The sequence below is a fragment of the Dissoconium aciculare genome (genome assembly GCF_010015565.1).
Source record: "Dissoconium aciculare CBS 342.82 unplaced genomic scaffold K489scaffold_7, whole genome shotgun sequence".
NCBI classification, from domain to species: domain Eukaryota; kingdom Fungi; phylum Ascomycota; class Dothideomycetes; order Mycosphaerellales; family Dissoconiaceae; genus Dissoconium; species Dissoconium aciculare.
This window is the reverse complement of record NW_022984957.1, coordinates 1,302,855-1,316,425: the sequence shown is the minus strand read 5'-3', so window position 1 is coordinate 1,316,425 and position 13,571 is coordinate 1,302,855. Positions and strand designations below refer to the sequence as shown.

At 51.4% G+C, this 13,571-nt stretch overlaps 5 protein-coding genes across 5 annotated transcripts; 4 read left to right on the top strand and 1 right to left on the bottom strand.

Annotated features, from left to right (window-relative positions):
- Positions 1 to 171: 171 nt before the first annotated feature.
- K489DRAFT_381132 (uncharacterized protein) lies at positions 172 to 2,673 on the top strand. Its single transcript, XM_033605047.1, has 2 exons — positions 172 to 1,848; positions 1,918 to 2,673. The coding sequence occupies exons 1-2, from the start codon at positions 483 to 485 to the stop codon at positions 2,244 to 2,246; spliced, it is 1,695 nt and encodes a 564-aa protein (XP_033459418.1). The 5' UTR covers positions 172 to 482; the 3' UTR covers positions 2,247 to 2,673.
- Positions 2,674 to 4,478: 1,805 nt separating this feature from the next.
- Positions 4,479 to 6,486, top strand: K489DRAFT_381130 (DUF914-domain-containing protein). Its single transcript, XM_033605046.1, has 2 exons — positions 4,479 to 5,370; positions 5,426 to 6,486. Exons 1-2 carry the CDS (start codon positions 4,865 to 4,867, stop codon positions 6,168 to 6,170), a joined length of 1,251 nt encoding a protein of 416 aa, XP_033459417.1. The 5' UTR covers positions 4,479 to 4,864; the 3' UTR covers positions 6,171 to 6,486.
- Positions 6,397 to 6,914, bottom strand: K489DRAFT_320420 (uncharacterized protein; the record flags this gene model as incomplete). The annotated part of the gene is made up of 2 exons (XM_033601454.1): positions 6,397 to 6,517; positions 6,607 to 6,914. Coding segments are annotated over 2 exons (429 nt in total), but the record flags the coding sequence as incomplete, so codon positions are not given.
- A 425-nt stretch (positions 6,915 to 7,339) lies between these two features.
- K489DRAFT_381129 (uncharacterized protein) lies at positions 7,340 to 9,836 on the top strand. The gene is made up of 2 exons (XM_033605045.1): positions 7,340 to 7,480; positions 7,538 to 9,836. Exons 1-2 carry the CDS (start codon positions 7,407 to 7,409, stop codon positions 9,582 to 9,584), a joined length of 2,121 nt encoding a protein of 706 aa, XP_033459415.1. The 5' UTR covers positions 7,340 to 7,406; the 3' UTR covers positions 9,585 to 9,836.
- Positions 9,837 to 10,488: 652 nt separating this feature from the next.
- Positions 10,489 to 13,353, top strand: K489DRAFT_241288 (uncharacterized protein). Its single transcript, XM_033599876.1, has 7 exons — positions 10,489 to 10,701; positions 10,756 to 11,140; positions 11,200 to 11,259; positions 11,311 to 11,592; positions 11,651 to 12,609; positions 12,664 to 12,733; positions 12,888 to 13,353. The coding sequence occupies exons 1-7, from the start codon at positions 10,586 to 10,588 to the stop codon at positions 12,969 to 12,971; spliced, it is 1,956 nt and encodes a 651-aa protein (XP_033459414.1). The 5' UTR covers positions 10,489 to 10,585; the 3' UTR covers positions 12,972 to 13,353.
- The last annotated feature ends 218 nt before the right edge of the window (positions 13,354 to 13,571 follow it).

Below are 13,571 nucleotides of genomic sequence, written 5' to 3'. Positions count from 1 at the left end.
GATGAATGGAGCGCCCGGCCAATACCTCCTAGGCGCAAGCCACCAACTGTCGGTGCCCTCATACACACATGCCATGGCGTGCATGGCCCTGTCCATCCGAGGCGAACTAGAACTCTGGTCAATGTGTCTCCGTATCGTGTCGTGTGTGTGTGTGAGTCCACACCTCTCGCTCGCCAAAATCATCCCACAGCGTGCATGGTGCTAGGTCTGGAGCGGTAATGCGAGTCTGGATTAGCCTTTCACGCATGATGTTATCCTGCTCATCATATCCGCTCGCTAAGGAGCTTGTTGAGATAATAGTCTTATCCTGGTCGTTCCGCGTCTGTTGACAATCTTTGAATCTAGCGACTTTTTTCTACTCTCAGCATTCACGAACACGATAAAGCGTTCGGCACTCGTCTCTCACAACTAGATTGTGACTGAGATCATACGGGACTGTACAGAACATCGCAATCCGTGCAACCACCGCCACTGCCGCTACCATGGTTTTCTTCTCGCGCTCCAAGAGTTTGTCAAGAAAGGATTCCAAAAAAGTCAACGTTACTGCCGAAAGCAAGTCAGAGCCAGTGCCTTCAATGCCAGGACAGGTGACAGCTGCTCAGCAGCTAATCGGTCACGCTGTGGCCACCAGCACAACTAGCAATGCAACTTCTCGATATAGCATACCATTGCCCAGGCGGGCTAATGGAGCCACATACTTCTCCAAGAACATGAAGGTCAACGAGGTCCCCGTGACTCTCGTGCACAGCGACTTCAAGCCGGCTCACAGTTCTTCCGACTCTGGCTATGGTTCCGTAGTACCCTCGCGAGCGGCAAGCGAGCGCAACGCCAACATTGACGACTCTGGATCCAACGACGGCTCACACGTCTCCACGAACTCTGCTGAGCCCGCCGATGCCAGTGCTGTCCGGCGATCGTGGTCAGAAAAGCTGCAAAATCGCCAATCCGGATCAGATATTGCCAGCGTAGCTTCAAATATACCTCCCATCTCCATCCTCGAGGGCTACAAAATCAACAAGAAAGGCCTCATTCTCGACGAGGAACGCGAGGTGATTGGCAAGCTGGTCGATGGCGACATCATGGATTGCGTGCGCCAGAGGGTCAATGCATACGGCGAGGTCGTCGATGAGTATGGCACGGTCATCGGAGCAGTTCGCGCAGTTGACAACAAAGCGGTTGCAGCGCGCGGTCGTCGAGTCTCTCGTTCACCAGATGGCGCGCCCGTCATCGCTGCCCCAACGCCTCTGCGCTACTCACAGATTCAGCTCGATTCACCTGCATTGACAGAATCTGCCGCGGCGGTGAAGGAGAGCGAAGAGCTCGCTTCGGCCGTCATTGAACCTCACCAGATCACTGTCCCCGCGTCTATCGAGCAAAACGAGATCATCCTTCCTACCGTGAGCTCCGACAACACCGCTCGTCGCTCGCCTGATGCGCTTGACCAGCAGGACGCAAACCGTGCCTTCACTCCCACCCAATACTTTCCCACGCAACGAGAACAATCATTCCGTCGATCATCACGATCAGCCAGCGAGCGAAGTCTGTCAGATCTTTCGAAGCCGTTTGCCCGACCAGCCATGAACCCTGTTCCCGAAGACATCGTTGCCGACGAAGACACCATCATGCCCTGCAACGGCAGCGCATTCCAGTACAAAGGCGCCATCCCTCTCCGCGATGTCCCAAAACAAGCATATTTCCAAAAGTCGTCCACAGCGGCCGGCAAGCGACCTGCAAACCTCGCACGCCACGTCTCAACAGGATCTATCCCAGGAACGCCCGTGTCGCGCCCAAGCATGCCACAGCGACACTCTTCCAGCTCCATCCGACGCGGTCCTAATTTCAGCTTAGGTGAGTTTGCTTCCGTTTGGCTTTCCATAAATTCATCGCAAAAATCTCTTACTAATACAACTCTATCAGACTCTACCGTCAGTGATTACGATGCATACACTGCCGAGGCTGCCGAATCAGAGGAACAGCCCAGATACACGCCCTACAGCCACTCCCGCGCACCTTCCATCATGACAAACTACACCACTTCCTCGGCCAAAACGCGCACCTACTTCACTCACGCCGGCAGAATCACTGTGTCGGACGACTCACCCGTCCCGACCGTGCCTACAGGATACGATGTCGATGTTGCTGCGAGGGCCGCTGATGCCAAGCAAAATGAGGTGGAGAAACAAAAGAAGAAAAAGAAGACATTCTCCATCAGCAGCAAAGTCCGTCAGGTGGTCGCTGCGTATTGATCGGGGAGAGAACATTCGTCTCCACTTTGTTCTGGTCTCCAAACTTCTTTTAGGCGGTTTGATTTGGGAGGCGGCTTGTTTCTTCTATGCGATTAGGGGTTCTTGGGAGCAATGAAACGACAAAGTGCTTGACTTGTATGAAAAGGTTTTTCATACGGAAGCACTATTATTTCGGGTCTTGGATTTTGGGAACTGGGATTGGGTTTCTTTTGTTATGCACTCACGCTTACGAAACGGCGTTTTCACGGTAGTTGTCGGGGTGGATACCCTGAGCCATCTCTCTCTCTCTCTGAATAGCATCCGATCTGTACACATTCTACGAATTCACATCACGATTCACTTGACTTCAACGCGACTTTGGGGCATTCCTTAGCATTCTACCGCGTTTTTGACATGAAAAATCATCACCATTCTGCGTTCACTCACACCGGTCTCGCGTATGTAAGAGTTATGTTGTGGTTGTATTCCGCCACCTGTATACCAACAATGCCCAATGCCTCTTGCAAATTTGTTGAGCCCTGAAATTTAGAGAAGCTCCTCTAGAGCTCTTCGTGAAAATATCAGGGCGGCGGGAGGATTGAGCTGTTTTACCCTGGGAAGAGGGAGACTCCTCCCGCAATCCTCAGGGTCCATCTGCCACAGGATGCCAGCAAATGCGAGGCGACAGCACACAGCACATGTACACTATACAATGCAATATCCTGATTGTGTACATGATTCGGAATTGGCTGATCTGTCCGTCCACAGTATCGTTATGTCTAGCTTCCGAGTATGGAAGGAGGACATAATCTCTGGACCGCTTACTGGTCCATCAGCACACACACGCGACACACGATAGATACGCTCACCACAAAGACTTCACCGACAGCCACCGCCGCCTCGTCCAACGCCTCGTCTCGCGTATCTCACGCCATGATCGGGGTCGACTGCCTCCGTCTTCCTCCACATTTCCCTCGCTCCTCATGTTACAGAAACGGTCCAAGGTAGAGGCGACCCTGTAAATCCGTTGTCTCGGCAAATGAAGTGGTGCCACGGTTCCTTTGCTGCCTAGGAACTCCCACTCGACCAGGGTCCGTATCTAGACCCTCATCACGAAGTCTACTTGTTCCCTAACCTAAGGAGATGTTCGATGGTGCGATCCCGGCGCGCGTGGCATTTCGCATAAGAAGGCGCGCGCTGGACCGGGCCAGGACAGCCAGCCACCTCCCCAGTTCGCGTTACACATGTCGTGCTGCCCACTGGCATAGAATCGTTCATGTGTTCTGCCCTCCGTCCCCGCCAAAAGGCGTTTGCGGAAGTGCCGTCAAGCCTTGTGGTCGGTCAGCATCGACCCCTGGGAGATCCCTCGAGAACGCCCCAGTCGTTTCGAAGAGAGGTAGATGCAGAATCGCAAATACTCTCCAACAGCTCGCCTGATTCGCGCAAAAACTCACCGCAGCACTATGCTTTTTCTACCCTATGGCTCTCTCGCTTGCGTGTTTCAGGGCGAGAGCAGCAGACTACTAGCCGAGCCTCTTCGGCATTGTATAAGTGATCACCAGTCTGGGCAGACGAACCCTCCCTTTGCTCTTTTAGCGTCGCGACGTGCGCGAACATGCGACACATGCATTGATCAATAGCCTACTGCCCACTGTATCTCTTCATGGACACGAGCGGCATCGCACTTGTGCAGTTGTGAACGGCAAAATCGCGCGACCGGCATCGAATGATATTTCGCGACATTCCTCTTCACCAACGGCTCGCTTACAGCACTAGCATTTTATCGGCCCGTCGCTTCGGCATCCGAGGACCCTTCCAGAACGTCTGCACCGACCTCTTGTTCGGCGGAGGAAGTTGCAGGCGAGCGAGCAGGGATATCACGTGAATATCACGTGCCGCTGAGATTCCCATTGGAACCAGTCCACGGGTTGATTCTATGTCAGCATGTTGATGACTAATCCAATCTCCGTCTCATGCGATGACTAACCCTTTCCGAGCCATTCCAGGTTTTACATCATGAAAACGAGGAATGAGGATCCATGCTCGTTTTTATTCAGCTATCGGAGTGTCTCGTCCGATTTGAATGGTATCCATAGCGAGCCGAGGCCCCACGCGTAAGAGCCCCACGAGCACTCGACTCGCTCCAGCTTCTCTTTTGTTGTCGATTTCCCACGTGGGTCCTGGCCACCAGCCCTGCATGTGTACAATAGAAACTTGTTGGTGACATGTGTGTGGGGCGAATGCTCTGCCATTTGCGACTCTAGACGGAAGAAGATGCTCGATTGACTATAGTTGCTTCTTGCGGCTCTGCGTAGGAAGCTCTCCAAGACAATCTCTTCTCGTCAGAGTTTTTTCCGCTGTGCGCAGAAGAAATTCGTCATTCTTATTGTACAACAATTTTACATTGTGTCATATCCCACCGGTCTTGAAACATTCCGGGCAGCAGCAGACTGCTAGGAATCGAACCCTGATCTGTTTAAGATCCTGTCATAAGTACAAGTGGATTCAGACCTTGGTTTTTGAAGCGACGCGTGGCCGTGGCTTGAAGACGCAACGCGGCCGAAGATCTGAAACACGTTCAAGTCTGCAGAAGGAAACAAGCCATCTCCGTCCATCCAAATCGCGCATGGTAGATCATCATGTCGGACAAAGCGACTCCAGCCCAAAACGTGAGCCCGATCGAGCAGGTCGCCGTGCAACCCAAGGGCTCCACGTCAGCACCCTTAGATGAAACACGACCTGCATCTTCAGCTCATCAATCATCCGGTCTCCATGGAGTCGTACATCTCATCGGCGCCGATCCCTCCGAGCAAGCGCCCATCCAAACTACCGTAGCGGAGCTTGAACAGCAACACGGAGGCAAATTCAGCTACTTCAAGCGACCGCAATTTTGGATCGTATTGATCCTCTCGCAGTTGTTGGCTCTGACGAACACGGGCACGAGCACTATCTCTACACTACTGTTCAATGGAGGCTGGGCGAATGCGTCATTCCAAAGCTTGCTGGTGTACATTCTGCTCAATCTAATCTACACCAGCATCACCATCTACAAATACGGCATCAAGGGCTGGTTCCAGGTCATCGTCAAGGATGGCTGGAAGTATTTCATCCTGGCATTTTTTGATGTAGAAGGAAACTATTTTATGTAGGCCAGACCTACCATCGCGTGTTGCAATTTTGAAGCTGACGAACAAAATTAGCGTTTCGGCGTTTCAGTACACCAACCTGCTTTCGACCCAGCTGATCGGTTTCTGGGCCATCGCCACCGTCATGATAGTATCCTTCTTCTTCCTCAAGGTTCGCTACCATATTGCGCAGATCGTCGGAATCCTCATCTGCTGCGGCGGCCTCGGCGTGCTCATCGCCTCGGATCGTATTCGCGGTGCCAGCCCCTCTGAAGCCGCGAACCCGCTCAAGGGCGACCTCTTCGCTTTGGTTAGCGCGACGGCGTACGGTCTGTCCAACGTTGGTCAAGAATTCCTTGTCTCCAAGAGACCAATGTACGAAGTCATCGGCCAGCTGGGGTTCTGGGGACAATTCATCATCGCGGTACAAGGTGCCATATTCAACCGCGATGACTATGCAAATTCCATCTGGACCCCGCAGGTTGGCGGGTACCTCATCGGATACACGCTGCTCTTGACGTGGTTCTATACCGGCGCTCCAATTGTGTTTCGCATGGCGTCGGCCGCGTTTTTCAACATCGGTCTGCTCACGGCGAACTTCTGGGGGTTGATCGTTGCAACTGCCGTGTTTGGATACACCGTGCATTTCCTCTATCCAGTGGCGTTTGTCTTGATTATGATCGGACATTTCGTGTACTATGGTACTGAGGGTGTCCTTGGTGAGGCGAAGAAGCCTTGGTTGGGTGAGAACCAGGAGGGTGGCGATGATGGCATTGGTACCGCGAGACGGAAGCTGCAGAACCCCAATGTCACGGTTTGAGAGTCGGTTCTAAATTTTTTAGGTCTTGCATAGATAATTGGCGTTGGTTGATGTTCTGTCATGACGTACAGAATTTGAATATGTTTCTCTTCCACCATTTGCCGTGCTGGTATCCTCTCTGGCGTGTTTGTTGTTGGAGTAGAGCAGCCCCGTGATCAAGATGATGAAAAGCCTCGGACGCGAAATTTCGGAAAATATGTTGGTTGCGCTCGCTCTGTTTCACGACTCATAACCCTCCTTGCATTGCAAACGAAGATATGATCAATACGAGAGCATTGGCCACGCCCCATGAGAATGGGATCCAGGTCGACATCTTGAAATATCCCGCCGTGTAGACCGCGCTCAGTCTGCCATCGGGGGGTATCAGCATCACACTCCATCGTCCAGAACCAGAGCTCAAGACAACGAACAGACGACAAGAAAAGCCAAAACTTACAGGCCCCCTACTATGCTGCCGGCAATGACCGCCTGAATTCCTCCGACAATTCCGAAAATAATCAGGGCGACCCAGATGACCTTCCAATTACGATACTGGACCAGACACGCGTAACCCGCCGCGACAAGATGCACACCGACCACGCAGATCAAAGTCCAGTAGAGCGTAAAGAGGAAGATGTCGTATGGGTCGTAGAGGTAGTTTGTTTGAACACCGCGAAAAGGAAAGGGCCAATAGAGGGATGGGAAGGGCGGCGCGACGTAGGAGAGGGGACGCTTGTCGACGACGACTTTGTAGAAGTCGTTGCTGGGACCTATCGTTAGGATTTGGTGGTGATGCAGAGCGATGAAATTACCTGGACATTTTCTGAGGTTTTGATGTGCGTGCCTCTTGATGGAATTGTTCTTTTTGGCCAGGGGCTGTTTCTTGATTAAGATGGTGTTATGCGATTTTTTTACTTAAAACAGCTACCATTTGCAGCATCTGTCATATGCTTCAACAGTGAGCTATCTGTAACATAAATTATGTTGCCATGTTTGATCACACAGCAGAGATCTGTTGTATGAGACGCCGGCCACATGCTTTGACTTGAAGCCAGACGTTGGTGGTCGTAAGGCTGCTAGGGCAGAAGGGGGTGATTCAGCCAATCAGCGAACGCCAAATTTGAACCGAGGGTCTTCACAATGACATCTCCGCGACGATGATGATGAAGACTCCATATACTACCTGACACATATTTAGTGAAACAATAAGTATTATTTTGGATACGCGACGCGTCAAAATTTGCGAAACACACCACGATGCCGGCCGATCGTGTTCTCGGCGTTCTTTTGCGCTCGCTACAGACCTCAGCGAGCCAACAAGAGACACCAAGGTAAGGCGCATGTCGTCATGTTGTTCGCGACGACGTCGACTGATGGAAACACCACAGGCTCCTGGGAACAGCAGCCTCGCTTTTGACGACTTTGAACAATCCTCTCAATGTGACATTATTGACATCTCAATTGTTGTCAGCACCGGCAATATGGACATGGCCGGAAGGTCTCCGAACCTCGATGCAATGTCTAAGCGTCTTTCATTCCGCAGCGCAAGCCATAGTCCGACAGGAGAAGGCGCTCGAGTCCAACTCATCCAAGAAAGATTATGGCAAGCTTCAAGCTGAGCGGACTATGCCCAAGTATCGGTGGATCAAATCTGCTATCAGTGGTGCTGACGAGCACTCGCCACGGTGGCGGCACATTCTCGTGATTGGTGGTCTTCTGCTCGGTTTCGGCCCAGCGGAGGAAGAGAACATCTCACGAACCATGAGGAAGATGCTTGAGAGTGCGCTCGTCACTGCTGTCAACCTGTCCCTGCGGAAGACTCGCCAGGAGGATGAACTCGGTCTGGAAACCATCACTCAGGTCCTCAATCACTGCTTCCCGCATCTCTCAGAGGAAGAACGGGAGAACCTCAATTATCAGTTTCTTCTACCCGTGCTGATGCACACCACCTTCCATGCCTCAGAAGGACTTCGCTCGGGCGACTTCTTGAGTACACTTGACTTGGACGTCAAACCAATCTCAGAGGTACAGCTACAATGGAGCGATCGCTCGACATCCTTTCGTCAGGTCAAAGAGATTCAAGCCAGTCCTCTAGTGGCTTCGTTAGGCCCCCTTTCTCGTCTGATTGCACACGCCGTCGAGCAAGTCTCCGAACCAGAGCGAGTGACCGACACAATCGACGATCTGGAGGTATTTGTAAAGACTCTGCATTCACAGTGGCGTGCTGGCAAACTGTCTAGCATCGATGTCACAGATCAGTATCCATATCTGGATCAAAAGACATTAAACGTCACACTACCAGCACTGTTCAAACTTTTGCAGTCAGTGTTGTTCGCTAGCGTCATCATTCTGAGAAGTGCAATTGGTAGAGTCCTCTCTGATGGCGCCCTCGCCAGGAACAAAGGTTTGAAAGAGGAGCCTTTTCTGTTGAGATTATTTTACTTACTTCGCTTAGTTGCTCCGGGTGTCGCGCAGCAAGTGCTACACGTCCTTCGTGGACTTTATTTCATCATCACCCGACAGGGATCTGCATCATTCTCTCAGTACAATTTTGTCTATTACACAGCGCTCGATATCCTTGGACAATATCGTCAGGATGTCGAATCATTCCTGCGAGAAATCATGCCCGTCAAGCCTGGTACGGTGCCAGATAGCCCGCTCGAACGGAACCTGGATCTGTTTTTCCTCAACACCGCAGAGCACTTTACACTCGTGCTAAGTCCGCAAGTCAGCAATGAGCTTCTTCTACCGGTTATCAATTCATACCTTGCCACAGGAAGCAGTCATCAGCTCTTAGCCAATTTTGAAGCGGCACACAGCGTCACACTAGCTGTATTCTCTTCACCGCAGCACTCGGAAGCGACCGTCAAATTCTTACCCATTTATGTCAATTCACTATTTAGAGCATTTCCGAAGCACTTATCATCTCGGCAATTTCGGCTCGCATTCAAGACATTACTGAAGCTCACATCGCCTCCTTCCAAACTCGCTGTGAGCCAACCCATGATGCCTGCAATTCTCCTCGAGGTCCTCCATCATCAATCGCACGGCGCTGGCACCACACCACTTCCACCAGTGGGAGCTCCCACGGAGGCCGACGAGTCTATTCCGCCGCTCTCCGAGCGTGCAGTCATCGTCCTCACTGTCTTGGATTCACTTTCACAAATACCGCTCGACCTACTCGACGAATGGCTGCCGTTGACGGCTGGCATGGTCAACGATATCGATGACGACGAAATGCGCGAGTATTGTAAACACCACTTCTGGCAGATCCTTGTCAATGGAGAGCTAGATCCCGAGCGAAGCCGTGTTTGTCATGCGTGGTGGAGCACACGTGGTGGGAAGGAGATCGTTTTATATGGGCGCGTGTCTCAGGAGGATGACCAGGCTCTGATGAGTGGTGCTTTGCCCGAGACTTTTGAGAGTAAATTATGAAGAGCTTGATTCATTGTATTATAATTGGTTTTATGTATCTCGGGAAAGGGCAAACTACATGCTGTATACCTTGTCGCATCTGCAACGGTACGTCAGAAGCCCGCTCGTCTGGGGCTTTTTGAAATTCGCCTGGAGGCAAAGTTTAAAGATTTCCTGGTGAGACGCAGACGCATTCTGATATGATTAGCTCTGCCTGATGCGATGATGTGCAATCTCTTCATTTCTTTGTTACAAGGTTCAGCACCGGAGAACCCTAGACTTCCAGAATCTCCAGGTGCCCAGGTGTTCTGAGCTTGAAAAGCCCGTGCGAGCATGCTTCACGACCATGGATCAGAAAACAGACGTGAGCGTGGAAGAGACTGGATATGAAACTCCGTAGGTCGTCTTGAACTGATTACTGGCATGGCGAACATGTAAATCAGAGCTTAGCTTGCTCTCAGAACTGCTTGAGCGACAGGTTCGAACCGTCACGGCTTTGGAGGGTCATACAGGACACTCACATTGAGTTCATTGGACAATCCGTGCTTTGTGGGCCGTGGCAGAGCGAAGGTCTCTTGGCCAGAGTAGTTTCGTCGTTCATATGGCGGTTAACATCCAGCAGGGAAACTTTCAGCAGAATGAAGCGGCCTTTTCCTGCGACGATATCATGGCCAAAGAAGTATGTCTTACGGTGCCTGGACCTTGCCACGACGTGGTGGCGCAGCGCCATTTGTGCCCGAATCTCAGCTTGCAGGACGTCTGCAGCGTCGTACGGGAAGGTCAGACCAGCCTCGCATCTTTTCGAAAGATACCATCACGATCTGTGAAATTGTGTGCTCGACTTGCTGAGCCCTTTCAGAATCCTTGGCGACGATTCATATCCAATATTAAAGGCTATGACTACAGGTCTGGCTGCTTGAAATCACAGGTTGCAAATCGTCTTGAGTGTCTTCCGGTGCTGACCGGTCAAGTCTCATTCACACGAAGAACTATTCGCTTTACCAAATATCGACTACGTGACAATGAGCTCGGCAGGGATTGAGGCAACATACGACGACCTCGTTCCCCGAGGCTTACAGCTATGGGGTGGCGGGCAAGAAGACAGGGAGTTCCGCCCTGATACGCTTTGCATGGTCGAGTAAGCTTGATGGGTGGATCTGATAAACAAGAAGATAGCTTACATCTTCAAAAGCATCATTCTAGTGTCTGGATTAGCATCACATCCACTGTATACTTGGTGGCGCCCGAAACAAGTCACGAGGCAACGTACACAGGTATTCGACTTTTTCCTCGATTCCTGGGGATCACATCCTGATCCACGAAGCGCGCTGGACAACCTGGGCATAATCCAACCAAAACAACTTGACAACACCTACCCACCAACGTCAGTCACACCAGATCATGGACCGCATGGATGTTTCTGGCCGAGAGATCTGCTCCCACACCATTTCCCCCAGGCCCGAGTTTGCACTTACGCGTACGAGAGTCGATGGACCTCTACTGAATACTCGACGACAATCGAAGAATGTACTCGAGAAATGTTGCGTCAGCTCATGGAATTTCGAACGTCGGAAAGCGTACGCGAAGAAGCGAATTTCTGTGTCACTGTATGTGAGGCTGATGCACAGAGGACTAGGCACGGATCAGACCCATCATATTTATTGGACATAGTTTCGGAGGTCTAGTAATACAGTCGGTGAGCCAAAAATCAAGACCTCTGTGTTTCCGTAGTTAATGGATCTTTCAGGTCATGAACGCGGCCAAGGCCGATTCTAAGTATCGCTCAATCGCTGATTGCTGCCGGGGCATCATATTCCTCGGAACGCCCTTCAAAGGAACCGGCTTCGCGAGGATCGCAGGTCTGCTGAATACACTGACTAGTAACAACCAGCCTATCATACAAGCGCTCAGGCCGCAAGATGAAAAGTTACAAGTGTTGCAGAGGGAGTTTGTCGAGAATTTCAGTCACGATCCGCCATCGATTGTGTGCTTTTACGAGACCATCAAGACGAGAAGCGCCGGAACCTACGTGAGTTGTCTCTCTGTGCGCTGAAGAAAACTTCATGCATTGCCCTAATCATGTCCAGATCGTTTCGCAAGATTCTGCTTGTTTAGAGTTTCCCGGAGTCAAACACATTCCTATGTTTGCCACGCATTCGGGAATGAACAAATTCATCGACGAAAATGACGGAAAATACCAGCTGCTAAGCCGTGAACTTCACAAAATGTACCGAGATGTTCTCAAAGCTGGTACAAGCCCAAGAGTTCCGGATGATCGTGCAGCTCAGCATACAGCATCGGATCAGCTACCGATTTTGAGACGAGCGACCACGCTTGGCGGTGTGCCACGGAAAGCGGTCCCGGGCTCAAATGTGCAGAGAGTACACCCAAAACCGGTATCAACGTCTCAGCCTCATCGACCTCGCACATCTGAGACCTCTTCGCGAAGCATGATGCGGCGAGATCTATCGACAGATGTAATACATGGTGAGCCACCAAGCGATTTCCGGCCCACCACAAGCGTAGCTCCAATCGGCCCTGAACGCCTGGTGGACATGCCCGACGATCTGAAAGCGTCATGGGAGGCGCAACAGAAGAGGAAAAGAAACGAGGCTTTGGGGATCACTGATGAAGTAGAGGATCGATCAACCAGTCCTGGAATCGAAGCTTCGGAAGTGGGATCACTCCATAGCACGGCCCAATCGCCCAAGCCTGCATCCTTCAAGCCTGCAAAGGACCGCAGTCTCGATGTGACACGCTATCCCAAAGCTTCCAAGCCCAGGACCTTGCCGACAGCTGGGAGTGAGGTAGCCTTTTGGCAATATGACCCACCAGTAATACGTCCGGACACATCACAAGAGACTCACATTGGAGGCAGCGAGAAAGGTATTAGGGGCCTTTCTAAAAGCCCGCTCACTACTTCGCGCGTCAGCGCCACAACATACTGTTCGCTAGTTGAGGAGAAACTTGCAACTATAGCTACAAGGATGTCAGACGGCCATGTCGATAATGCAATTATAATCATTGCAGGGTTCTCCAACACAGGGTAAGAATGGGTGTCCAGCTCAGCCCCAGCACAGAAAGATAACGATGATGGCAGGAAATCACATTCGGCAAAATTGTTCTTGCATAAAATTCATGCCATTGCGCCCGCTTTCAGAATTCTAAAGGTAAATTTTGCGAACCCCATGCAGCCAACGATATCATACAGCAATGTCGACATCTTGCGCTGGCACCAAGGCTGGAGCGCCCTTCGAAGGGATGTCGATGCGTCTCGCAAGATGTGTGATCGACCGTGGGTAGTTCTGTTTGACAATATCACAGACCAGCGCAGTTTCGAAGACGTCTTCGAATGGTGCGAAAGCAACAATCGAGGAGACTCATGCTATATCGTCACGACCCGGATAGATCCTGCGCCAACATACTCGCATAGTATGGCGCTGAAGTTGGTCACAGATCGAATGACTCTTAATGCTGCACAAGCCTTGCTCGATCCAAAAAGGATCAATTACCGGGGTTCCCACGACCTGAGTTGGGCATTGTCATTGTTTCCCGGCTCAATTATCAACGCGAGTCAATTCATCCACAACACATCCATCCAGCCGAATGAATACCGCGATTGCGTACAAGAGCTACTTTCACCCCTGCATGAAGCGACGAGTAGTACTCTGTGGATCGTTTTCAGAGCTGCAGGCCACGCCATCGCAGAAATGAGATACCCTGAATTGGCGACGAGCTCATCGGGGCCAGAGGGAGCGTTAGTGGGAAGACTGCTTCCGGTGCTGATGAATTGTATTCAGGACTTCCACCTCGACCAATTCCACGAGCTGCGAAACAAAAATCGAGACGCGATGGACCTCCTCAGAGCTCTCGCGTTACGTGGCGCATGTCACGTCACACATGATTTCATCCAATACAGGTTGGCCTACTCTGCCTCAACAGACTTAGAATCAGGCATTATGGGGTTGCGGCGGCATTTCATTTTGATGGCGGACGAGTCACGCAGCA